General features: G+C 39.7%; 3 protein-coding genes and 1 long non-coding RNA gene across 5 annotated transcripts in view; 2 read left to right on the top strand and 2 right to left on the bottom strand.

Moving 5' to 3' along the window:
- Utx (Utx histone demethylase) overlaps positions 1-5,106 on the bottom strand; it is a 33,299-nt gene extending 28,193 nt beyond the window's left edge. Inside the window, exons 1-4 of one of the 2 annotated variants that reach the window (XM_065491894.1) lie at positions 4,773-5,106; positions 4,646-4,712; positions 4,290-4,539; positions 4,127-4,235 (exon numbers count right to left, since the gene is read on the bottom strand). In XM_065491894.1, coding sequence (XP_065347966.1) covers positions 4,127-4,235; positions 4,290-4,539; positions 4,646-4,712; positions 4,773-4,843 — 497 coding nt within the window. In that variant the 5' untranslated portion in view covers positions 4,844-5,106. The remainder of the gene's footprint in view (positions 1-4,126; positions 4,236-4,289; positions 4,540-4,645; positions 4,713-4,772) is intronic. The other variant, XM_065491893.1, reaches the window with a different exon arrangement.
- A 342-nt stretch (positions 5,107-5,448) lies between these two features.
- On the top strand, positions 5,449-7,416 carry LOC135944739 (uncharacterized). The gene is made up of 3 exons (XR_010575361.1): positions 5,449-5,536; positions 7,006-7,168; positions 7,231-7,416. It is a non-coding gene; the product is annotated as an uncharacterized LOC135944739 (long non-coding RNA).
- Positions 7,417-19,903: 12,487 nt separating this feature from the next.
- On the bottom strand, positions 19,904-22,647 carry LOC135943003 (poly(A) RNA polymerase, mitochondrial-like). The gene is made up of 7 exons (XM_065489389.1): positions 22,420-22,647; positions 22,176-22,369; positions 21,890-22,120; positions 21,615-21,830; positions 21,330-21,553; positions 21,047-21,267; positions 19,904-20,483 (listed from the first exon to the last, which is right to left on the bottom strand). Exons 1-7 carry the CDS (start codon positions 22,511-22,513, stop codon positions 19,954-19,956), a joined length of 1,710 nt encoding a protein of 569 aa, XP_065345461.1. The 5' UTR covers positions 22,514-22,647; the 3' UTR covers positions 19,904-19,953.
- Positions 22,648-22,915: 268 nt separating this feature from the next.
- Dpit47 (DNA polymerase interacting tpr containing protein of 47kD) lies at positions 22,916-25,127 on the top strand. Its single transcript, XM_065489390.1, has 8 exons — positions 22,916-23,098; positions 23,218-23,388; positions 23,444-23,558; positions 23,613-23,784; positions 24,156-24,351; positions 24,401-24,681; positions 24,734-24,907; positions 24,969-25,127. The coding sequence occupies exons 1-8, from the start codon at positions 23,057-23,059 to the stop codon at positions 25,048-25,050; spliced, it is 1,233 nt and encodes a 410-aa protein (XP_065345462.1). The 5' UTR covers positions 22,916-23,056; the 3' UTR covers positions 25,051-25,127.
- Positions 25,128-25,497: the final 370 nt, after the last annotated feature.

The following is a 25,497-nucleotide window of genomic DNA, read 5'->3' on the forward strand; positions in this document are numbered from 1 at the left end:
GGAAATCGTGCCCGCGGCCAACGCCGCTTATGCAACCAGGTCGACAAACCCGATGGGCAGGTTGCAGGTTGCGGGCGCCGCCCCCGCCGCGCGCATGCAAGGGGATTGATTCGCCTTTTGTGTCGCACAGGCAAATAATAAATTGCACGCAGATTGAAATTATCCAGGACTGCAAAAAATGCATTTAAAAAAAAGCAGTGCAGTGTTAATAACCATTTTTGTTTTTAACAGTTTGCACCTCAGGTTTCCATTTTATTTTCTAATTATTTGCTCATGACCTCGACTTGAAAAATTGTTCAAGATAAACATTCAGAGAAATTGAGGCAGAAAATGGCAATTTAGAAGAAAAAATCTGCACAGAAGAGGATATTTTGACCACTCCAAACGCAAATTTTAAATTTTCAAAGCGGGAAAAATGGAATAAATTTATTTCTTGCGATAGAAATTTCAAAAAATTGAATGGTAAGCAAATGCAACCCTTAAATGATCCCTCGGCTAGAGGACTGCAGAGTTTTTAGCATTTATTTGTTAGTCACTAAATTAATTAATTGCGGTGCAGAAAAGAGATCAAGACAAGATTAAACCTTTAACTGGAGCTGCGAGATAAGATTAGATGAAAAAATTTGTATTTGAGCACAATATTTTGCACTCGATCCTAATTAGATTAATTTGTATTTTCGATTCATTGAGTTTCGTCCACGTGCAGTAATTGTTGCGTTTTATTAAGGCCACGGAGCGCGAGGGTGACTGCATGGCAATGAGAATTGGATTTAAAGCGAAGAGAGCGAGAGACATACTAGTGCAGCAGCCGCCATGTGAGATGGTCGGAAGCGCACGTACCGGCTGGCGGGCCGCGCCGCGGTCGGGGCGGCTGGCTCATTGAGCGCAGTGCATTCACCCAAGCACGGCAAGACGCGGCAGTGTCGTCACGCCTTTGTGCACTTTGCACAAGTGCACGTCGACTCGAGCGGAAATGCAAATTTTCGATTTTGGCCTCTGCCGTGCTGGCAGCCAATTTATTTCTGGTGCAAGAGTTGAATTAAATTTTATAGAGAACACTGCCCATAATTGGCAGGAACAATTTAATTGGTTTATTTGGAGTCAAATATAATCTGGCGGTTGACATGAGATTTAAGGGTTAATTTACGTCAGCCATTTCCGGTTCTCTCTCATCGTGGTGGTAAAAATGAAACCTGCAATAATTCAAATTTATTTGTGTCTCTGAACGGACGCCCCCTGCTGTTAGGAAATTTATTTTGAGCTTTTCTTTTGACGCAACATAACGAAAATGGAGCAAAATGAAGCCAAAATGCAAGCTCAACAATTAGGCATGCGGCCAAATTTCGTAGAATGACAGCAGCTGCATTATATCAATTAGCTGATGCAGCAGCAGAGCCACGAGCAGAGCGTCGCGGACATCTAGCGGAAGAAAACTCAACTACGCCGCAGAACACAAAATGAGAGGGAAACTTCAAATGAAATTAATCATAGACTATAGACTCCCCCATCAATTTAAAGAAAATAAGAGATTAAAAATTATTTTACACTTTCATTTTTATAATTCTGACATAACAAACACAATTACAACAAGCCTTAGAAATTTAGGTTGGGTAAAATTATCTCGGTTTCTAGCGATCCGCAGATGGATGGAATTTCAAACCGCGTCCGAATAATGGCACATTGTCTGCAAGTGGGCAACAGGTGTTGTTCGGCTTTCCGCTTTTTAATGTTTTCCATTCTCCACCACCGACGGCAGACTTGGCAGAGTAAAAAAGGAACCAGGAGGCGACCTTGAGTCGGCTGCGTGGAGGTGGAGGGGTTCGACCGTTGCGGTGCACACACACAAATCGCTCGGCGCTCTCTTATTATTCTCCGCTCGTACTTCTTGCCGAACGGAAAAGACAAGAAGAGTGGTTTGGTAGAAAAGAAAAGTCGCAATGACTCTTTTATCAGCGAGCAGATAAGACGTTGCCCTAATTTTGGACCAGCACTTGAGACTAAATTTAGAACGGCCTACTAAAGGATATCTCTTTCTCGACAAGACAAAAAAGTCTTTATTTTTACGAGCGCTCTTTTAAATAATTGCTTTCCCAGAAGAATTGACCAATTCGAATACCCTTGGCATCTCATGTATGGGAATTTATTTGTTTCTTGATAATTACAGCCAATTAAATAATGTTGGCGCCCCCACTCAGGTATATGATAACATACATATATATTATGTACCTTTTGCAGCCTTCGTGTGTCAGCAATGAAGGTTCTTTTAACTGCGAATTGTTGCGTTCAGTCAAACATTAACCCCTCGTGGTCAAGAAAAGATTGGTTGGACGAGGCTCAGTTTTTCTAACTCATTCTACGTCGAAAACGAATAAAAGAAAACGTTAAATTGGACTTAATAAAAGAAACACAACCCCAAGACATAACTCCCAAAATATAATAGAGTTGTAACCATGAGAAATGTGCTTGCCGCGTGTAATTAAAGAGGATTGATGCTGGAAATTGTTGAGAAGGCATGAAGTGATCCCTTAGGATTCATTTAAAGCCAAAATTTACCAAAGCAGCACTGAAAATTTTTGAGAAAAGTGGCTGCAAAGTTAAAACTGTCTCCCTACTTAAAATCCTATTTTTATTTCACGATAAAGAGTTTCCCTAATACGCAGTTGGACAAATCTCGATGAAAGGAATCAAAATCTGCATCGAAAATGTGCTCTAGCGCTCAAAATGAGGAGAATTTTGAAATTTTCCCGTATTTTTTGCAAATTGTGTCCAACAATTCAAATAATTTTCAATTGACACCCTGAATCAATCCACTTTAGAAAGAGGAACAGGGACAGGGATTACGGGATTCCCTGAGGGATGGGACGAATTTTCTATTTCGGGACAGGAACAATTTGCAGCGGGACGAGGGACAGTTTTACTGGCAGTAATAAAACCCAAGGGATTCTCAGTTTGTCAGTTCGAGGAGGAAAGGAAGCAATCAGGGTTCGCCAATTTTGCAATACGCAAAAATGCACCACTGTTTTTTGTGCATAAAACAGCTGGAAAAAACACTTTTAGTTTTATCCGCATTTTTCCGAATTTAACCCCCAAAAAGTTAGAAATTTCGGGAAAATTACGTTAAGTTAAAATTTTCGGTCGGTTGGTTAAACCAGTGCAGAATTCGCAAAAAAACCGCATGTTTTTGGAAAATCCTACTGCATTGCAAAAAACATTTTATCGGGGTTTCCTGCAATTTTGCGCATTTTTCCGAAACATGCATTAAAAAAAATTAAAAATTCTCATGATGGATGACCAAAAATAGGGATTTTTATAAAGCCACTGGTTACTTGTATAGCGCCAAATTTAAAGTGACCTTTTCGGGGTTAAATTCGGAAAAATGGGTTTTCCCAGCTGGTTTTTTACTCAAAAAACCAGTAGTGCATTTTTTCGCGTACCAAAATTAGCGAAACCTGAACAACAGTTGATCTGAAGTTTAAACATTTGGCTCTCGCGCTAGTTCACAGCGCAATGCGCCTCTCGTTGCGTAGGGACATTTAAATAAGACTACAAACTGGATTTAAAGCCTGGGTGTGTGTGTGTGTGTGTGTGTGTGTGCAGCAGGGCTGTTGTACTGCTGACCTTGTACTGAGCAACCAACTCCTCGCCCGACGCGCCCCTCCTCCTCCTCCTCCACTTTCAAACCCAACTAAACACAAATTCACAACGGCGTGCTGGCTGGCTGGCGAACAGAGCCAAAGGAAAAGAAAAAAAAAATAACAACCCGTCTACTCCCACTTGCTTTGCGGCGTGCAGCAGGTTCAGCCTCTCGTCTGCAATAATTGCGTAACGAGCGGTGGTGCTCCCTCCCTCGGTTGATAAGGAAGCGAATTTGGCCGGTCAGCGCTCCATTGTGTCAAATCAAAGGGACTTTCAGACTTTGTTCTCCAAAAGATAAACAAAGCGGCCTAGCTGACCTATTTTATCTCGCTTGAGTTTACCTTGTAGCATGTCTCTCTAACTCCAACTCCCGCCAAAGAATTAAATAAATAAGCTTGTTTGCTCGCGCCTAATTAGACGCCAGTGCAACTGGGGCACCGGCTCGTTTAATTCAATCTAATTTTTTTATATGAACTAATAAGGTACTCACCACTGGAAAGCGTTGAAATGGAAATAGACCAGCCCAAGACCATAGAGAAACGGCGTGTCCTTCCAGTGGTCTGTTCTCAAATTGTGGAATTTCTGATATGCGGACATTGCTGCAAATTTAAATTTTATTAATGATTTTCATCCGTAATTTTCCAGATGCGTACCTTTGGCATAATTATCGAGTAACAAATGGAAGTGGCCTAGTTTGCAAAACGTTTTGGGGTCTATGCTAATCTCTTTGCTGTCCAGCAGCTGTGGCGTCAAGCAAGTTGAGGAGGGCTTTTCTTGCGGCTCGGTGTCCGGCACCGTGCTCGATGGTGTGCTATCCGACGTCGAGGAAGGCATTTCGGGTTTCCGGCTGCGCTCCTTCTGCCGCTGAGAGGCCATCACCAGTTCTTCCAAACATTTTACAGCCTGAAATTGAAAGTTGCGTCATAAATCACAGTTTAGCAAGCCGCGGAGCCGGTCTCCATTTTCGCGAATTCGCCGAGAGAGTGTTTGTTTACGAAAATACACATACCTTAAGCAGCAAAGCCTTCTTTTTGAGCTGCTCCGGTGTGTTGAGCTTCAGGAAACCGAATTGTCGGCTGCAAGAGAATAGCGTCAGATTAGCGATCGTTCCGTTCTGGGTTCGAGTGAGAGGTTACCTGTCCAATTCGGAGAGCACCTGAAGCTCTTGGGGGGTAAGGTTGGTTTGGTCGTCTGGTTCGGGGTTCATACCGACAACTTTGAGAACCAACTCTTGGCGCACCGAGTTTCAAGAAGCCATCAGCACATATTTCACAGACCACTTTCACTGGTATCTAGTAACGAGTGTGTAACTGTAACGTAAATAACTTTCACTGCGGCTGCGGCACTGGCCACCAAACGATGCAGACACTCCTCTTTGCTGCCGAGCTGCGCTCGCTGCTCTTGCTCTTGTCGCTCGTGGGCGCCGAATAATTTTTTTGCATCGGCATCGAGGAGGCGTATTCACTTTAGCGAGACATGCTACAGCCATCAGCGGCTTGCTGCTGCACAGCCTGTTAATGGTCAGACCGACCAATGAGAGAGCGCGAATTTTCTTAGCAGTTACCAACCAGAGACGACAACGACGCTAAATGATTTTGGCATTATTCTTCTGCTAAATTCATAGTTCTCATGCCACTCGCAATTTTATTCTAATAATAATTGATTTTGTTAAAACAATCTATTGGTATTTTTCCTTTGAGTGGTTATTGATTTAATTAAAATTGAAAGAGCCCTAATGAGTAAGGTTGAAGAATTTGGCGCAATTATTTAAAAGATAGGAACCTCTCATTGGTGATTATTGTGCAGATTATACGCAAGCGTGACCACAAGGCACAAAAGAGAAGGAGGACAAAAGACGGTAGATGGAGTGAAGTTAACTCCCCCGAAGCACCCAAATTGGGCAAGGGCAAACCAGCCGCCAAAGAAGGGGGCGTAACCGGTGGACACGGCAAGCAAGAGTGCAGTGAGTGCACTAGTGCAGCTGCAGCGAGTATATGAGTGCACTGCTCCCCGCGAATAGGGGTCATGGTGCACCGCAATGTTTAATTCCCTCGGTTACGCCCCCCTCTTCGGCGGCCGATTTCGGCTGTTTCGACGGCCAAAAATTTAAGTATTTTTAATAAAAAAAAGTCCGGTGAAAGGATATAAAAGGCTAAATTCACGCTGGTCGCCTCTTTTTGATTTGCGTTAGCTTGACTCCTAAATTTGCACTCCTCCTCCCCCTCCCTGATTGAACTAAACTGCAGCACGACTTCTCTATCATTAGCCACCGGCGTCTTTCAGTGCACACATTGCATTTATATCATATCGCTTTTTCTATTATACTATTATGGCTATTATGTTTTAATCATACAATTTTTTTACCATGAAAAAGGGATTCATAATTGGAGGAATAAAAAATCGATCACACCACACGTATATACTCTTATTCGCGACAAGCGTTAACATGTCAGTTATTTTATTATTATGTGCGCAGTTCTCTTTTACCAAATAATAAATAGGCTGGGGTAGTATAATTATAACAAGATATTTTTCTTACGTTCGTTAAAAAAATAGAAATACAACTAAAAATATATCATTTTTTGGAAAATTCAAACAAAATATTCTTTTCCAGCACTTCTTGTGACGAACGGAAGAAGCCGTCGCGGAAAACAAATACTTTTAAAATTGTTTAAAAAGGAAATTTTTACTCCACGTGGAGTTTGCACCGTGAAATAGGGCTGAAAATACCAAAAGATGAGGAATGTCAGGCATTCTTTTCTTGCATTGACAATTTTTGACACATTTCAAGCTGAGGGTACAAAATCATTCGAAAACTAACCCCCTCTACACAAAAGCTCTGACCCTGCTTTTTTCTGTGAATTGAATAAACACGAAAGCTGTGTTATACCTGCTACTCCTTTTTTGGAACCTGCATGCTGTTTTGTTGAATAAAAGCATTCTTGCTTTTGAATAGGTTTGACAAAGAACCGCATTTTTATTTTAATATAAATTTTTACCATGAAGAAGGGATTCATAATTGGAGAAATAAATCGATCATACACGTATACTCTTAGGTACAGTATATGACATGATGTTTTTCTTACGTTACAAAAATAGAAATACAACTAAAAATATATTATTATTATTATTTGGAAAATTGCTTCACTCGTCGTCAACAAAGAGTGGAGTTTACTTGACAAGAAATTACTATGAAGTGTCACTTTTAAACAGACACGGTTTCAATATGGGAAAATTCTTGGTAAAAACACATTTACTCTTCATGTACGTGAACTTTTTATTATGTTTTTTCTTCTTTGGTGAGCTTTATTATCTATTATATAAGTTTCTATAGTTATCAATTTTATTTTTAAAATTTAAATGTTGTAGCTATTCTAACCTATAATCCCCGGCCTGAAGAGAGGGACGATGAGTGTCTAACACCTGAGGAATTCTGCAAGATTGTTCAGAGCGCCAAGAGATGTTACGAATATTTATCTTTGATCAAGACGAAGATGGACATGTTAGTGGATTGTGGGGACAGATGCAATACGTAAAATTTCGCCACTTATTAATAATGAGAGATTATTAAAAATATTTTCTCATTTTTTCCAGGCCTTGGTACCAAACGATAACTAGTCAGACGAATGAAAAATATTTTCTTTTTACTAATGCTAGTGCAGTCCTTAATATTATAGTGATTCTACTTCATTTAATTTTAAAACCTCTGATTGATGATGATTTGTGACGACCGAATTAATTAAGAGGGCGAGATGATTGTGGAAAAATAAAAAGAGTTTTAGAAAATATTTTGATTTTATTTTCAATCCTCCTAGCTGCATAATAACATTTTGATCATTGCGTAAAACAAATTGTTGATTGCATTCAACGATGATTAAAATAATAATATTCAATTGTCACCCTGTATATCAATCCGCACTTTTAACTGAAAAAAGTTAAACAGAGCTCGTCTAACGTTTTCAATAGAAATGATAATTCTGTAAATTATGCGGTGCTCTTGACTGTCGATACTGGCGCCTGTAAGGTCAGTAACAGGCCAAAGAGTGCCACATTAAAACAGTGCCCTAAATCTATCTACGAAAAATAAACACTAATAAAACACCAATGTGGTAAACCTTTCTGCAACACCAAATTAAGAAAATTCATCATTACAATATCCACGCAGAGCTGGGAAGGCTCACCGACGTGCCGAGTTCTCACTGCTGCCGTATAGCCATGCACGCGGTTTTAACTCACTCGATCTCTGCTCGTTATTCTTGCTGGGCCAACTCGCGCTCCAAATGCGTCTCTCGATATTTATCAAATTTGTCTTTGTAATATTTATTTTTGTTCCTCTTTAATTATGCTTCCTCATTCAATTATTATTCCTTTGATCTCTTAGTTAACTGAGCCAATATTCAACTCGGCCAAATAATAACGCCACCAATCGGTCATAATTATTCACAACTCGTCTACTCATGCACTGCAGCGAGTTGTAATAATTATGAGATTCTGGAACTATTATTTGCCTTTATTGCCTTTGAGCAGTTAGAAATTCTCAATACTGAAAGTTAATAAAAACTAATAAATCTGTGTGTTGCAATCACACAGGACTAGATAGTTCTCAAGTTATTTCTCAACCACTCACAAATTAAATAACTTCCCAGTATATTATTCCTTTAAATATGCCTTGAAAATCTAACGCTGTTTAATATTTTATAATCAGAGCATGGACATGCAAAAGAAATGAAAAGTGGAGGCTTTATTAGCTTAAAACTGATCAAAACAGTAGTACGGTTTACTGAAAACATCATGTCGTTTAGAGAAAAAATAAAGTGCCAATTCATAGGTGGTTGGTTACGGTGCTATTTGTCAGCCTGGGCGCCTTTGTCATAATGGCACCCCTAAGATCCGTAGCAGGCCAGAACGTTGTGCAACAACAAACAACAAAAGAAGGCAGAAACCGCAAAGTTTTGTGGTCTCTGCGTCTTTAGTATACTCCCTAAAAAATATTTTTTAGTAAAAGACGGAAATTATTTTGATGCCGAAAGCCCGAAACTTACTCTACCAGCCTTTTTAGCCTTCTTTTCATGATGTAATGGTCCACTTCCATAATATTTTCAAGCATGGTGCATGATGAGCGTTTCTTTCCGTCGCTCAATTGCGCCAGACAGGCATTCGAATCGAGAACGAGTGATGTAGCCGATTCCACGGACACTGCAACGTTATTCAATTTTATGATATTCGTCTCTGGTGAATAAATTCTCTGCTTTTTGTAAAATAGTTTTGGTTTCTGTATGGATTTTTGTGAAATTTATGAAACATAAAATGAAATTTAAATTCTATAGTAATAAGACCTTTACAACTTGATAAGAAATTTTACCACAGAGACACCAGCCGAAAAAAAGATGGACGGATATAAAAACCACGTATTTGCGAAATCCCGAGCATGTCGATTGATCCAGATCCATTTCACGCGTGACCTATTTTTCGAATCAATTAAAACTTTTGCTATAGTTCTTTACGGTATGCGAGCTATTTTCAGACTACCTCAAATAAATATTAGTTGCATTGCACCATATAGTGACTTTGTTCATAACATGTGTTTCAGTAATTTAATAGCTTTTTTATTTATTCTTAAATCGTTTTTTATTTCATGATTGCTTCAGAAACACTTAATAATTTTTTTCATAATTTAATAATAACGCTTAAAACAATGGAAAGTTTGAATAAAAGATTTTTGTATATGAGTCATCCTGATAAATAATATCATCATTTTCCTGTCCAAATACAACAATCCCGCCAAAAGTAATCCCGCTCCTATTGAAATCACACTCCAGCCACTAGATGGCTCTAGCAAACACACGTAATCAGCCCCTGTTCACTCATAAAATATGGCGCGTAAATGCGCCAGCTAAGAAGTTCTGCGGCCACACACAGGAGGCAGGTCGATAGCTTTTTCAGCCAATCAGAGGCCGTCTCGGAGTTTGTTGGCTGTTACGCCCACGAAAAACTCCGCACACACACCACTCTTCGTCCCCCTCTTCGGCGGCAGATTTCGGCTGTTTCGACGGCCAAAAATTAAGTATTTTTAATACAAAAAATCCGGTCAAAGGATGTAAGAGGCTAAATTCACACTGGTTGCCTCTTTTTGATTTGCGTTAGCTTGACTCCTAAATTTGCACTCCTCCTCCCCCTCCCTGATTGAACTAAACTGCTCTATACTTCTCTATCACAAGCCACCGGCGTCTTTCAGTGCACACATTGCATTTATATCATATCGCTTTTTCTATTATACTATTATGGCTATTATGTTTTAATCATACAATTTTTTACCATGAAAAAGGGATTCATAATTGGAGGAATAAAAAATCGATCACACCTCACGTACACTCTTATTCGCAACAAGCGTTAACATGTCAGTTATTTTATTATTATGTGCGCAGTTCTCTTTTACCAAATAATACATAATAGGTCCAGTAACATGACGTTTTTCTTACGTTACAAAAATAGAAATAGAACTAAAAATATATCATTTTTTGGAAAATTCAAACAAAACATTATTTTCCAGCACTTCTTGTGACGAACGGAAGAAGCCGTCGCGGAAAATAAATACTTTTAAATTGCGTTTAATAAGGATATTTTTACTCCACGTGGAGTTTGCACCGTGAAATAAGGCTGAAAATACCAAACATTGAGGAATTCCAGGCATTTATTTTCTTGCATTGACAATTTTTGACACATTTCAAGCTGAGGGTAAAAATCATTAGAAGTAACCCCCCTCTACACAAAAGCTCTGACCCTGCTTTTTTCTGTGAATTGAATAAACACGAAAGCTGTGTTATACCTGCTACTCCTTTTTGGAACCTGCATGCTGTTTTGTTGAATAAAAGCATTCTTGCTTCTGAATAGGTTTGACAAAGACCGCATTTTTATTTTATATAATTTTTTACCATGAAAAAGGGATTCATAATTGGAGGAACAATAAATCGATCACACCACACGTATACTCTTATTCGCAACAAGCGTTAACATATATTATATATGAGGGTGCTGCAATAACTGTGACCCGCGGCAACTGTGCCCTAAGTTAAAATGGTGGGAAGAGGAGGGGTGTGGCATCAGGGTTTCGTCTTTAGGGAGGGTCTTTCGAGGGTGGTTGTGGCCTAAATATAATGCTACTTTAAATAAATAAATTTGCTTACAATATCGTTGAATTCCTGCTTAATTCGCATCGTATATATTTAAAATGTGTGTTGATATCAAGATAATAACATGACAATCGAGTCTGCTCTTAGATAATTAAATTCTAAAAATTTTACTTAGGGCACGATTGCCGCGAGTCACAGTAATTATTGCCGTTCACTCGCTTCAACTTTGACCGCGAGACGAGCTTGCTTGCAACGCAGCACCCTCCGAGGGTGTTTAGCCCGTGCACATATTTAGGCTGCCTGTGCATCAAAAGGGGGCGCGCTGCTTCACAATTAAAAAAGTCGCTCGCAGGTCAAACTTTTCCTTTGCAGCCGACCGCTTTTGTGTGCTTGACAATGTGTATTGACTGGCGGGATGCTGGGGGTGCGTGAAAAGTCACGAAAGAATAAATAAAATATACGTGTGCTGAAAAAGATAATTCATCTTACCAGAATGAGAATAATTGACAAAATTAAGTACCCTGTCGAAACATTGAAAAATAATAACGATAAATGAATAAAAAATGTGGTTTTCTTGTCAAAAATATAATTTGTTGAATTTTCCAATTCAACGTCCTTCAAATATACAGGAATCCTTGAAAGAGACACCTTGACCGATACTTCATGTTAATAATATCATAAAATTGCCATAACATGATAGTTAAATTAATGCATCAATCACGATACAATGAGTAAGTGAGTAATGCAACATAATTTCTGGAAACTAGTAATACTTATCTGATCTAAATCAAGATTTCTAAAAGTTTCAATTCAATTATTCTCTTCCTGGAGACTTAAATGTCATAAATTAAATTAGAATTAAGTTCATTACAGATATTTTTTTTAGATTTATTATTCATTTAAAGAAATAAATAATTTCTCTATAGTGCGTTAACCGCTGCAATGGGTCCGTGTCTATAATTAATGATTTTTCCGATTAAACTCGCGAAAATTTCGACCAGAGTATCGTTTTTGGAAAGAACGAAAAATTGTCTTTAACTAGGTGCTAGTTTAGATCGAGAGCGTTAATTATGCCAAGAGGGCAGCGGCTGACCTTGACCTCTTTGAGGGCTTTAAAATACATTAAGTCCAAACTACTCGTGAAATCGTACATAAACTGACCTCAATGGTGTCAATCTTTCTATTCGTTGCAAAATTCTAAAGACCAAAAGCTACACGTCTATTTGTAACGTTTTTAGTACATTTTAAATTTATTTAAATTCAACCAACAACTGAGGGGGAAAATCAACAGTTGAACAAACTTCCAGAATTTTTGAGCTGCGTGCAGTATTTTTCATTAGCTATTGCATCAACAAAAACGACTAATTAAATACACATATATTATAATATTGTAGTCTAAGTCTAGATCTTTGCTTTTTTCGGCAAACTCGTAATGAACTTTTGTATCAAGAATTGTTATTTTTATCTTGTGTAAAATAATCATTGCTTTAATTGTATAAGGCAGCGAAATAATGAGAAAAAAATGAAATTTTATACCGACTTTGGTCTTCTCGTACAAGCCCGCGTCGATTCATTCAAGAGTGCGGCCGTATTTTATTTTGCGCCAGATATCGATCTATTTTTTTCAGTTCTAATTGGCGTAAACGCTTTGGTCTTGAAAAAATATAGTTCAATTCTTAGTTTAGAAATTAATTGGTCATTAACAATTTTCCGCTAAACTTACTATAAACCGAGATATTAATTAAAAACACCAATTTTACAATATTTAAAATATTAAATCAACTATAAATACGACAGTTGTTTAACTAGTAAAATATATTGCCTTCATTGATCTGGAAATTACCAATGTCAAAAGAAAATTTTGATCTATAAATATTTCCATTTTTAATTTTTTATTTAAACTTCGAACGCAAGAATATCAGTTCCTTCCTGATATTTTTACGGTTCAGATGTCGCCATTCCACTGCGTTTTACAAATATAAATAAATGTATACTCAATTATCGTTTCGTTTGATTGCTAACTTTTTAAAAACGATTTTAATTTAGAATACTGGGTGTACGGCACCAATTTTCCCGCGCTTGATATTCGATTTTTGTGGATGAGAATCCAAGAGAGGTTCTTTCGTGATTTTCCACGCACCCCCAGCATCCCGCCAGTCAATACACATTATTGTCAAGCACACAAAAGCGGTCGGCTGCAAAGGAAAAGTTTGACCTGCGAGCGACTTTTTTCATTGTGAAGCAGCCCCCCCTTTTGATGCACAGGCAGCCTAAATATGTGCACGGGCTAAACACCCTCGGAGGGTGCTGCGTTGCAAGCAAGCTCGTCTCGCGGTCACAGTTGTAGCGAGTGAACGACAACTGTGACTCGCGGCAATCGTGCCCTAAGTAAAATTTTTAGAATTTAATTAACTAAGAGCAGACTCGATTGTCATGTTATTATCTTGATATCAACACACATTTTAAATATATACGATGCGAATTAAGCAGGAAATCAACGAACACAACGGTGCAAGCAAATAAATTAGAAGAGTGGGGAAAGACAGGAAAGAAATATTAAAAAAACAAAAATAAAGGAAATATTTAACACAATTACGTTTATGCCAACCTGCCAATTTATTGTCACATTGTAAGCAAATTTTTTTATTTAAAGTAGCATTATATTAAGGCCACAACCACCCTCGAAAGACCCTCCCTAAAGACGAAACCCTGATGCCACACCCCTCCTCTTCCCACCATTTTAACTTAGGGCACAGTTGCCGCAGGTCACAGTTCCCTGTCACTCATATTATATATGTCAGTTATTTTATTATTATGTGCGCAGTTATCTTTTACCAAATAATAAATAGTTCCAGTAACATGACTTTTTTCTTACGTTACAAAAATAGAAATACAACTAAAAATATATCATTTTTTTTTGGAAAATTTAAACAAAACATTATTTTCCAGCACTTCTTGTGACGAACGGAAGAAGCCGTCGTGGAAAACAAAAACCTTAAATACTTTTAAAAATGTTTAAAAAGGAAATTTTTACTCCACGTGGAGTTTGCACCGTGAAATAGGGCTGAAAATACCAAAAGATGAGAAAAGTCAGGCATTCTTTTCTTGCATTGACAATTTTTGACACATTTCAAGCTGAGGGTACAAAATCGTGAGAACTAATCCCCCTACACAAAAGCTCTGACCTTTTGCTTTTTCTATGAATTGAAAATAAAACCAGCCCGCTGGTTCGCATTGTTAAGGCACTCCCAGGAGAGTGTCAAAAGCAATGGGAGGTATTTGAGCAGTTGGGAGGTCTAATACTGGCTACCCAATGTCAGATGTGGCAAAAAGTGGTTAGTTTATAGTGACTCGAAATTCTCAAATTGCTCAACGGGCTGGGAGGCGACTCGCTACTTGCTGCTTTGCACCTTTCCAGCATGCGTGATTTGGCTTCACGGGAGGAATGTCTAGCGTTTCAATGCAGTCCTCGGTGCGGAGGCATGCAAGTGGCCCTTGAGTGGGCTGGGTCCCTGTGCGGCCTGGTGCGCCCATTCAATCCGTTCGCGGTAATATTGGGACCAGGGTTTCAGCATTCGTGCCAGCGCAGTGCGCGCCCTTCCCGCTCCGAGAGGACAAGGATAAAAAGAGCAAAAAAAAAACATGAAAGCTCCCTGTGTTACCTCTGCTACTCCTTTTTGGAACATTTTGTTTTATTCTATTAAAGTATTCTTGCTTTTAAATGATATTGACAAAGAGCTGCATTTCAAACACGTTATATTTCAATTTTTTTGCAAGCAGGCGGAAAGAAATACTTTTAAAAATATTTAAAAATGAAATCTTATTACTCCACGTGTAGTTTGCACCGTGAAATAGGGCTGAAAACACCAAAAGATGAGGAATTTCAGGCATTCTTTTCTTGCATTGACAATTTTTGACACAATTCAAGCTGAGGTTACAAAATCGTGAGAACTAATCCCCCTACACAAAAGCTCTGACCTTTTGCTTTTTTCTGTGAATTGAATAAACACGAAAGCTGTGTTACTTGCTACTCCTTTTTGGAACCTGCATGCTGTTTTGTTGAATAAAAAGCATTCTTGCTTTTGAATAGGTTTGACAAAGACCGCATTTCAAAAACTTCGCTTGTTCTCTTGGAATAAGTGAAATAAGATGTTCTGGGAAAATGATGTTTCAGAAAATAATTTGTTGGGATAATCTTAGCATGTTCTTGGGATGTCCTCAAATATTTTCAAAAACTTTCTTACAAAAGATTGTTCAAAGGATGTTTCTAAGGAATAATTTTCGTTTCGATCGAACGATTATTCCAAAATTAATCCAGATTAATCTGAATTAGCCCAGAATTGATTTTAAATTAATTTTTTAGAATAATTTTTCCCGACAAATATGAAATGTTCTAAGATTAACCGGAATATTTTTGGAATAAAAATTTCTACGCGGGTTTCGCATCGCCTAGAGTCTAGGTATAAAGAGTTCACTGCAGCGCTGCACAAGTTTGTTTATCAAATGAAATTTTAGATGTTAATGCATTACTTGAAATACGTAAAAAATTTGTAAAATCGCTTGATATTTTTTTGTAATTTATTTTGTTAATGTGTAATCTTGAATTGTGTGTATTTATATAAATGGATAGCTTGCATTTTGGAGGAGAGTTACATCATGTATGACTTATTATGCCATAAAATAAATAAAGTTTGAATTTAAACCCTTGATTTGGTGATGATTTGTGGATTTGTGACGACCAAATTAACTAAGAGGATGAGAAGATAAACAACTATAATAATTTGTTTTTTTGGACCCTATTTTTTGTTTTTTTGTTTTTTTGTTTTTTTTTGGACCCTACTTATACGATACCGACTTGGAACGGACTTTTTTGGACGCAAGGGACGGGGGCGGGGTGGGGGGGCCGAGGGAGAAAGTTGGGCCGGAGGTTGTTCCACTGGGGCCCGTAGGGCCCCAGTGGGCCCCGCTTTGTAAACCGCTTCCCTATACATCTGGGAAAAAAATCGCCAAAACGGGGCCGATCGGGCCGAAACCCGGATGGCCGACGCAGGGTCGGCCACAAACGCGGAAACAACCGTGAAACCCGAGATTCCTCCCATAGGCGAATTTAAAAAAAAAATAAAACGAAAAAGGCCTTTTTGGAGGGTCCCACGGGGGCAGCGGGGGTTGAAATAGGGATGGGGGGTTGAAACCGGCGCCATCGGAAGCAGAATTTAACCCTGAGTTCGGCCATCACCGGTTTTGGGCCGCAAGTTCCATAGGAGCCGAGATATAAAATTCCAAAGCCGCAAAAACGTGGTTTGGACAAGAATTATTTTTTTTGAGGGGCTCCAGCAAGGTCCCAGGACGTCCGACGGCCCGCCGCGACCCCTCATTCGAAAGAGGCCGCAATTAGCTTCATTTTGATGTGCGGGTTTGTCATCCTGCTCGAACCGCGCGGAAGGTGGAAGTGCCGAAAGGGTAAGGGTAAAAAACAGGAAAAAGTCGAAGCTCCCATAAGGTTAACACTGCCCGAGACATGGAAACCTAAAAATCCAAAAACCCCATCAAAATCAAAAATCAATTTTGCCCATCCTAAGACCTCCCACCGAGTTTTAGCCCTGTGCGACCTCCTCAGGGTCAACGGTGACCCTTCAAAGGTACAAAACGCCATTTTTCGGTACTCGCCGCCCCCCCGCGGAGTCCCTATGGGCTTCAGCGCCCCCAAACTCGAGATTCGGGCAGGCGACGACTGGAGGAGGCCAACGGTGTGCGGAAAAGATTTTTCCGCCCCATACCGAAAAAGTTATTAACTGGGCAAATTTTGCCCATTTTCCGGTCCGCACCTTTCGGCAGGCATAACGTCGGACCTGAGAAAAAATTAAAAAAAAACGGCTCTAGAGTCGACGCGGAATTTATCGACGAGCATTTTAAGACCAAATTCGACCTGATCGGACCAAGATCCCCGGAGGAGTAGTCTTTGGCGCGCGGCGTGAAAGGGTTTTTCGCCGCCCATAAGGTTAACATGGGAAATTGGAATTCGGATTTCGGGCCGAAAAAAATTCTTTTCGGCCGCGATTACTGTGCTATACTCTTCCGCCCGGCCAACAGTCCCTGCAAACCGAATTTGGCGGAAATCCGGCCCATAGGCGAATCACGGCGGCGCATCGAAAATCCGCGATTTACCCAGCACGGAAATGAACAGGCTGAAAAAACGCGCATCGGCGCCGCGGAGCCGCCGGGCGCTGAATCTCGAATTTGACTATAGCACACCCACGGCTGAGTGCGCGGGGGTCTGAAACCGAATTATGACCGGTCTAACTCTTCCCAAATTCGTTTTATAGGCGATTTTCGGTTTTTGGTGTGCAAATCGCGTGCACGGCAGAAGGAGCGTGCGGAGCGATTTTCGCGCGCGACCCCTCCCCGGAGCCGTCTCGCCGGCGCGCGCACCCCCCAACCACCCCCGCTGACCTTTCTCAGGGTGGCTGCCCTGAAATCTCTCAGCGAGCATGAATTCTCGTCGTTTCTGGCGCCGAAGGCGCCGTCGGCCCCCTCCGGTGCTCGCGGGGGCCCCGGAGCGCCCTCGATCGGGATTTGGGGGGGTTGCAACTGCCGCCCACATCGACGCGAAGCGCTACAGCGCTTGTTTAACTCGTCAATATTAAATATTCAAACAATTTTGTTGAAAAATAAAGAGAGTTTTAGAAAATATTTTTATTTTATTTTTAAACCTCCTAAGCTATATGTCATAAAATATCATTGCGTAAAACAAATTGTTTATTGCAATCAATGATGATTTAAATAATATTCAATTGTCACCCTCTGTATCGATCCGCACTTTAACTGAAGAGCCATGCAGGCCGCGTCTGCTTTATTTGGCCAGTTGCTGAGGATTTAATAAATTAAAGTAATTCATAGCTTTTTATATTTGCTGAAAAAACTCGTCTTTTTTCACCGCATGGAAAAGGATAGAAATAGTTTAGAATGCACCACCCAATTCCCAATGAGTAAGGGAGGGAGGGGGTTCTTTTGTGGGGAGAGGGAGAAGCGCAGGCTGCAAGCAACCTGACTGCTTGCGAGTTGCTAGGCCAGTGGTCAGTCGGCTTTCGTATCTGGACAAGTACACACGTAACGACACTGCGCTCTTATCTGCCGTTTGCCGACACAAAACCTACCTTTTTGCTCTCAAATCACAGTAAGTTTTGTTTTTTCTCTCTTAAGTCTTTAAAAGATCTCGCCTAGCTCCTAGAAAATTAAGGCGATTATTTAAAAAGCGAATATTCAATGATAAAGACAATATTATTGGTAAAATATTATAGCAGAAGTGAACACGTGCTTTTCTTAATATTGTACCGTATGCGTCTTGATATTATATAGATACAGTTATAGTTTTGTAAAATAAAAATTTATAAAATATTTTAATTATAAAAAGCTAATGTTTCACATCAAAACTCTTTCAACAAGGAATTGTTTTTCTTTGTAGGCCATGGAAGGAGCACTCAACGAGAGGGAGTTTCTGCGAAGGATCCTGCCGTGCCTGTTGGGAAGCAGCCCGTCCGCCGCCATCGCCACCCTGCCGTCGCTTCACGTAGCTGCCATGCTGCGGGACGTCGAGGCCGTGCGTCAGCTTATCTGCGCGGGTGCAGACGTGAAAGAAAAGTGTGTGGCTCTGGGCGCGAGTGCTCTACATTTCGGAGCAATGAATGTCCACCATGGTCGAGAGATGGTGGACTTCTTGTTCGCGCAAGGACTAGCACTCGAAGCTAAGGATTTGTTAGGCCTTACGGCGGCCGATTACGCTATTCGGTCGTGGAACTTTGAGTTGTCGGCGCACATCAAAAGTGGCGGGCCGATATTGGCCGCGACCAGCAAAGACATTTCCTCGGCACTCGCCACCGAAGAAGGCCTGGAGAAGGATCGTGAACTTTTCGCGAAATTCGAGTGCCCCACGAGGTTTGTTTATAGAGTGTTGAAAGGTGTACTTTATTGTATTATTTCACGATGTGTTTCATAATCATTTCAGGATATTTATTTGAAGAAAAAACATCCTGGTCTGGTAGAGACCAGCTTCAGGGAAATATCGTCATACCGTGGTTGGTATTAACAGTAGGATAGCCTTTAAACAGAATAAGAAAGTTAACAGTAATGGAACAGCATAGGCAACCAATTTGGTTGTGTTATGGCTCGAAATCTGAGTTGCGCTTTTTTGTTTTGATTAACAAAAAAGGAGTCCTCGGATTTGGAACGAACACTAACCAAAGCTGGTTGCCAGTTTTGTTCCATTTCTTTTGCCTTCCTTAGACTGGATAAAGGCTTGCCTCTTCGACCGGCATTCCCGATGATTACAGTAATTTTTCTAAAATGCGTTTTTAGGCATTTTATTTTCTGATGAGGGAGTGTCGGCATAATTATACGGAACCGAAAAATATAATAGTACCAACTGCGGCGAAGGGTGGTTTCCTGAGCTGATTTACCGTGCTAGGATGTTTTTTTTTTATCAAATTTATCCTGTTATTTTCACTATTTTTGACGAACACGATTCTGCCTGGTTAAGAAATATTCATGGTTTTAAGTGTGATAATATAAACGTTAATTGTCAAAGACTGCAAAACTGACTGACTGCATATATTTCAATTTGTATTTTTGTGTTGAACAAAGAGAGAAGCAAAGACTTATTAAAAATTTCCCTGATTATTTTTACAAATTGTATTTTGAACAAAGTATTTTGAAATAAGAATGTAATATGATATAATAAAAATATATTAAATAAAAAATAAACTATGATTTTAATCTTCGATAAAATTCTAACCAAAATGTACCAGCAAACTTTTTTTGACAGTGAAACTTTTAATATATTTGTGTATTTCAAATAAATAACTTCTTCAGGCTCATCCAAATCTAGAAAAATGTTTAAATTGTTAATGTTCTGTGGAGAATTATTGCAGGAAAATATTTCAGCAAGATTGGCAAATTTCAAAAAAATAGATGTTCACAATTCCGTAAATCATAAATTTGGAAGAGTATTATCGCGGCGACTGCCCACACATGACCCAAAATGAACCTCTGCCTCGGACTAACTTCCCTGTTCTCAGGCTAAAATCTTCAATAATAAAAGCAACATTACACAGCCTTCCTGGTCTATCGATAAAAGAAACAGGGCATATTTTAAGAGAAATGAAGTTTTTATTGCAAATAATAACAGTGTTTCCTATCTTCTCTTTGGTTTAGACTTGTTAACGTCCCTCAGAAAAGGTCGAGGTTGGCTAAAACCGTTCTCCTGCTCACTAAAAAGGTCCTTCACTTGCACTAATCGAAAGGTTTTGGGTTTTGGCACTTTGAAACCAGACGTGTCCGATTTCAGCAACAGTTTGAGCACACCCCAGTTTTGGCTTTCTCTCCCATTCTGCTCTTCGTCTTGAATTTGCTCCAAGAGCCACGAAGAGTTTCGCAGCTCCACCTGAAGCCTGACTGTTTCTTCTGGGCTGACGTTTTTGCTTACATTCAAATATCTCTCCATTGGATTTTCGATGTAGAGTGGGCAATGTTCTGGTTTGGGCATTTCCTTTCCAGAAACCAGAGACAGGCCTTTAGATGCGAAGTCAAACCCAGCATAAAAATCAAAGAAGCCAGTAAGGAGTTCAGCCAGTGTCTCTTCATTTTTGGAAATTGATAGGTTGGACAGGTCCCTCAGAAAGGTGCAATTGATTCCATCAGCAGTCATTCTTTTATCATTCGGACCTGCAATATTTTCATATATTTATTCATATTTCTTGTTTAGGAATTATTTTAAAAATTCCAGGGATGTGAAAATCGGACAAATTTTATTTGGGAAATTGTCGATTATTTTTAGAAAATCAGAGAATATTATAAAATGAACAAAACAATTTTCCAAGATGATTGCCACAATTTTGGGTATTTAGCCAAAATGTTTAAAATTTTCTCTAATGGTTCAGTTGAAGTTTTCAAACATATTTTGTTTAAGTCAGCTTTTATAATTTAGGCAGTTTTGACGCCACTATCCACTCGTGAATTTTAATGATTTCAAACACAGACCCCTTTCGAAAATCTGCAATATTTGAAAAAAAAAATAAACGTTCAAGACTTAAAAGTAATATTTTACGTTTTCTTACTTTTAAAATTTCATAATTTTTCTCGCCCTGGTAGCAATTAATTTCCTTTGCTAAATAAAGGCGTAATCAGTAAATATTGAAAATTTTGATTTTTGGGGCCCTTTCGGTCAAAAGTATATGATAAAAAAATTGTTCGATCGTTTTAATTCCACAGCCGTAAAATTCACCAACCTGCAAGGTGAATTAGGGTTCCTAGAGAAGGCAGCACCATCTTCTTTTGGAGATAAAAAATGGTGAGCAGTGTTAACGAGAAGTTGGAAATCCATCTTCCTGGGGTTTGGTTCGTAAGGCCGTTTGATTGGGCCCATTTCCTAACAAAGCACACCAAAGGACGCACTCTACTGTCGATTTCTCCCATCAAGTACAACAGTTCAGACATATACAGGGCAGTCCTACAAAAGAGAAGCATGAATAAACAATAGTTTATTTACAAATAATTAAAATTGTGCCTTACATATTCGTCATGGAGAGATCACATTCAACCATGGTCAGATCATGCCTGAATTTTATAATAGGAACCCTGGCGTGTAGTATCCGTTGAATTTTAGAGAAACCGGGCAGCATGTGCTGGATGAAATCGGCAATGACCTCCATGTGTCTCTGCACCAAAGCTCTTCCATTGCAAGACTGATTGTTTTTTCCATGGTAGACGAGACGACTACCCTGCGATTTTATTTCCTAGAAGGAAGGCAGTGAGTCTTCAGTCTTAAGACTCTCTCGTTGGCAAAAATTTAGTCACCTGGCCCTCTTCGAGCCCTCCCAATTGCAACACAAGATCCAGGTCACAGCCGGCTTTGCCAAAGCCATTCACAGAAGAGCCAAAAGGCAGAGCTTTAATCAAAGGAAAGGCGCCGGAGAGAGACATCTCCAGCTGGCGGGCGGTTAAAAATCGCAGTCTTGTCCCGACGTCAGCCATCTTTGTCAAGTTGCGCAAAACAGATATTTGTTGCGAAATCTGAATATACGTACAATGATGATGATACATTTAATTTTTAATTTATGTTTTGTTTTTACCGACTGAGCTGATCTCATTTGATGGAGAATTTCTTCAGGCTTGGCTTCCGAGTCCGAAACGGCCTCAGGACAAGGACAGAGAGTACCTTTTCCAGCCTTTTTTATGTTGTTTGCTCTCATCCACAAGAAAGGGGTGACGCAAGGGACCGCAGGCATTTGCTGGCCAAACGTCGCAGAGTCCATCATTTTCCTGGCAGACTCCTTTGACTCGAACTCGACAAGCATGAAGTGCTTTTGTTGACAAAAACATTAGATTGTTAATTTATTTCGGTTATTGGAGCATTACCAGTTCTTCATTGGTTGTGTAGTAAAATGTCTCTCTCACTTTGCCAAACTCGTGACACAATTCTGAGAGATCACTGTATGAATTGCCAGAGTAAACTTGTACCAACACGCTTCTCTGAGCTTGCCCTCTTCGCATGTCGATCATTTCATCAAATGACTGGAGACTTCTTGTTTCGGATGAAAATTTTCTCTTTGCTGCAATGAAAGGAAGATAAATAAAATCCTCAGTTAAAAAGTAAAATTACCTAATATTGAGAGTGGTCCAGAAAAACACTGGCGTTGTCTTCTCATCGGAAGAGATCGCAATACGGTACAAAATTTGAACATTCTTAGCGCCATGTTTACTGCTTTGCAATCAAGTTGTACGAAAATGCAAAAGAGCCATGTCGAAAACGTTTCAATCAATGAAAAATCAAATAAATAATTATTATTTTGTATTATTTCTGCCCAGAGCCGGGTGCATGTGAGTGAACTGAGAAAACAGACCAATGACCAATGAGAACAAGAGTAAAAGTGTATGAGACGCGATTTCAATATGGGCACAGCTGACATTGAGCGCGCTAAAATTTGAAATATTCTTGGCCGCGCCTATCGAGTTTGAGTACCAGTGAAATATTTCGTACCCTCATTTATATTCTCATCTTTCTGAGGATGGTGATCGATGACTACTGATTTTACCGACCAGAAATCGGCATCTTTTACTCCTCCCACGCTTCACGCTTCAATCTGACTTTTGCCTCAAGCTGTGGAACCACGAGTCGTATAAAAATAAAAGCAGAATCGTTTGCTCTTGTCAACAAATAATACAATCGAAGCAAGAAATTCGCACCGTGAATTGACTGAAATTAAATTCATCCTAAATAGCCTATATAGCGAGTTAAAATGAACTCTACTCTCCTGTGCTCGGAAAATTCTTCTAACAAGGTAACAGAACTTCTCATATTGAAATGTTTATCTTTTTAATCATATCATAAATAACTGATATTGTTCCAATTAAATTCGTGCAGATTTCTTTACTATTATTATTCTGTTATAATAACTAGGCGGTGGACACCGGAGATGATGTGCAGGTGGAGATAAAGACGAAGAAAACAATGACCCAAGAAGAGAGATTGGAGCTGTGCGAAAGGCTGGACCGAGAACTAGATGACTACATCTCCGGTCTCGAGAAGAAATCCTACACTGAAGGTTGGCCTGAAGACAGATGGCAAGAGGTATGATACATAAATACTTCATATTTCATGTCTCATCGCTTCTCTACATTCGTAGGAAATGGAGAAGCACCCATTTTTCATGACAAAGGTGCCCGAGGAAGGTAAACTGCCGCCACTTCTCGAGGGCATCCAGCAATTGAAATACGATCCTGCTGAAAACACAGCCGAAGGTTTTATTTTAAACCACCGACTAATTTTTATAATGAAGCCTTGATTTTATTTAGAGCTCGCAACAAACTACAAAGAGGATGGGAACTTTAATTTCAAGCACAGCAAATACAGAATGGCCATAATGAGCTACACGGAAGGCATCAAAGCGCAATCAGTAAACAACACGCTAAATGCTGAGCTGCATAATAACAGGGCGGCCGCACAATTTTTCTTAAAAAATTACAGGTACGGATAATTAAGGTTGGTAAAGACAGCGATTTGTCAGGGAATCCTGTCTGTACTCCAAATCGTGTGTAACAGTCGTGCAGTAGTCTAAACTATTTTAAAAAATAATAAGAATGAAAAAATCATCAAATGTCAAGCGTTTTTCCAATGTAAAGAAGCTAGAAGGTTTTGAACTTGTGTAGGAAATTGGTGCGCCAGGTGTTTTGAATTCTGTCCGTACCTGAATATTCTTTGAAATTAGAGAAAAATTATTTTTTAAAAATGCTCCTGATATTTACAAAGATTTTATATAGTTGTGTGTTGTCATCTATGCTAACAAGTATGATTATTTCAGAATTAATTCCTTATTAATTTTTAAAATTTATTTGTAGGTCCTCGTTGCTAGATTGCCAAGCAGCTATAAAGTTGCAGTCAAATTATCTTAAGCCCATTACCAGAGCAGCGAAGTGCTGCTTACAAATGAAGAGAGAAGACGAATGCATTTCATATTGTGACCAAGGTCTAGCAATTGCTGGGGAGAATGACAAAGAACTAGTGGATATGCGAAAGAAAGCGATTTATCAAAAGGTGAGTGGTTAGGAATTGTTTTTCTAACGAGACTAATGCATAAGTACAGAAAGTGAAAGCCCGGGACGAGAGAAAAGCCACGGTCGCCAAGCGTTTGGAAGAGCAGTTCCTGGGCAAGATGAAAAAGACGATAAAAGAGAGAGGCATCCAGGTCAAGGGCTGGGCCGACCACGACCATTTGGACATCGCGGCTCTCGAACCTTGCTTCCCGGCGGCAGCTCATTGCCCGGTGTCATTGGGCGAAGACGGCAGATTAACGTGGCCCGTCTTGTTCCTCTATCCACACTACGGCGTCACGGACCTTGTTCAGCAGTTCCACGAAGACACCACGTAAGCGCTTCCTCATTGTCACAGCCATAAATACAGAATTCTTTGCATTCAGCTTCAGAGAACAGCTGCAAGAGCTCTTCCCGGCCGACTCGCAAGCCGAATGGGACACCGAACGAGTTTTTGTCAACATCGAAGACATGAAAATTTACTTTGAAAGCAGCTGTAAGGAGGAATTGGTGCCTGTTTCAAAAGACTCGACACTTCTGGAGGTGCTCCAAGATCAAAGGTGCAAACTGCTCGCTCAAAGGTCCGCAGCGTTGATTTTACTGATGAAATTCTATTTGCAGGTACATCGTGCACAGTGGAACGCCTAGCTTTCTGGTTGTGATTGCTGGTAGTGCAGCAGAAAATAGGATTAAAGCTTTGTAAATGTTTCCTCTCTTTGCGCAAAATTTGTACTAAATTTTATCTTCAATGTGAAAATAAGACGGACAGCTCGTGATCAATCCACTCTTAATTTCATTCATATAAAGAGCCCAATATTCAATGAGAGATGCTAAATTTTAATCAAATATAGAGAGAATTACATTCAAAAGTAACACAGCCGCGCCAGCCGCCGCCTTAAATCCCGCGGCTGAGACCTCTACTCGGTAATAAAAAATAATTATGATACTAAAAAAACCGTCCGAATTTTTTTTAAAGAATTTTAATTCAAGACTATCTAGCTAAGCTGCGCCAGCCGCTGGTGAAAAAAGGTAAAAAATTAAAAAATTTTAACAAAATAATATTGTGGTTAAGCAAATACATATTGTCAGCCGCCATTGAGAATGGTCAGCCGCCTTGAAAAATTAGGCTAACAAGCCGGTCCCGCCTGCT

The sequence above is a fragment of the Cloeon dipterum genome, chromosome 4 (assembly GCF_949628265.1).
Source record: "Cloeon dipterum chromosome 4, ieCloDipt1.1, whole genome shotgun sequence".
Lineage (NCBI taxonomy): Eukaryota > Metazoa > Arthropoda > Insecta > Ephemeroptera > Baetidae > Cloeon > Cloeon dipterum.

Excerpts from the sequence above, each read along its gene's own strand:
- LOC135943003 (XM_065489389.1), bottom strand. The coding sequence starts at position 22,513 with ATGGCGCTAAGAATGTTCAAATTTTGTACCGTATTGCGATCTCTTCCG. Across the intron at positions 22,121-22,175 it reads ACACAACCAATGAAGAACTG|CACTTCATGCTTGTCGAGTT; the intron begins GTAATGCTCCAA and ends TGTCAACAAAAG. Across the intron at positions 21,268-21,329 it reads GATCTCTCCATGACGAATAT|GACTGCCCTGTATATGTCTG; the intron begins GTAAGGCACAAT and ends TCTCTTTTGTAG.
- Dpit47 (XM_065489390.1), top strand. The coding sequence starts at position 23,057 with ATGAACTCTACTCTCCTGTGCTCGGAAAATTCTTCTAACAAG. Across the intron at positions 23,389-23,443 it reads CTGAAGACAGATGGCAAGAG|GAAATGGAGAAGCACCCATT; the intron begins GTATGATACATA and ends CTACATTCGTAG. Across the intron at positions 24,352-24,400 it reads AGAAAGCGATTTATCAAAAG|AAAGTGAAAGCCCGGGACGA; the intron begins GTGAGTGGTTAG and ends GCATAAGTACAG.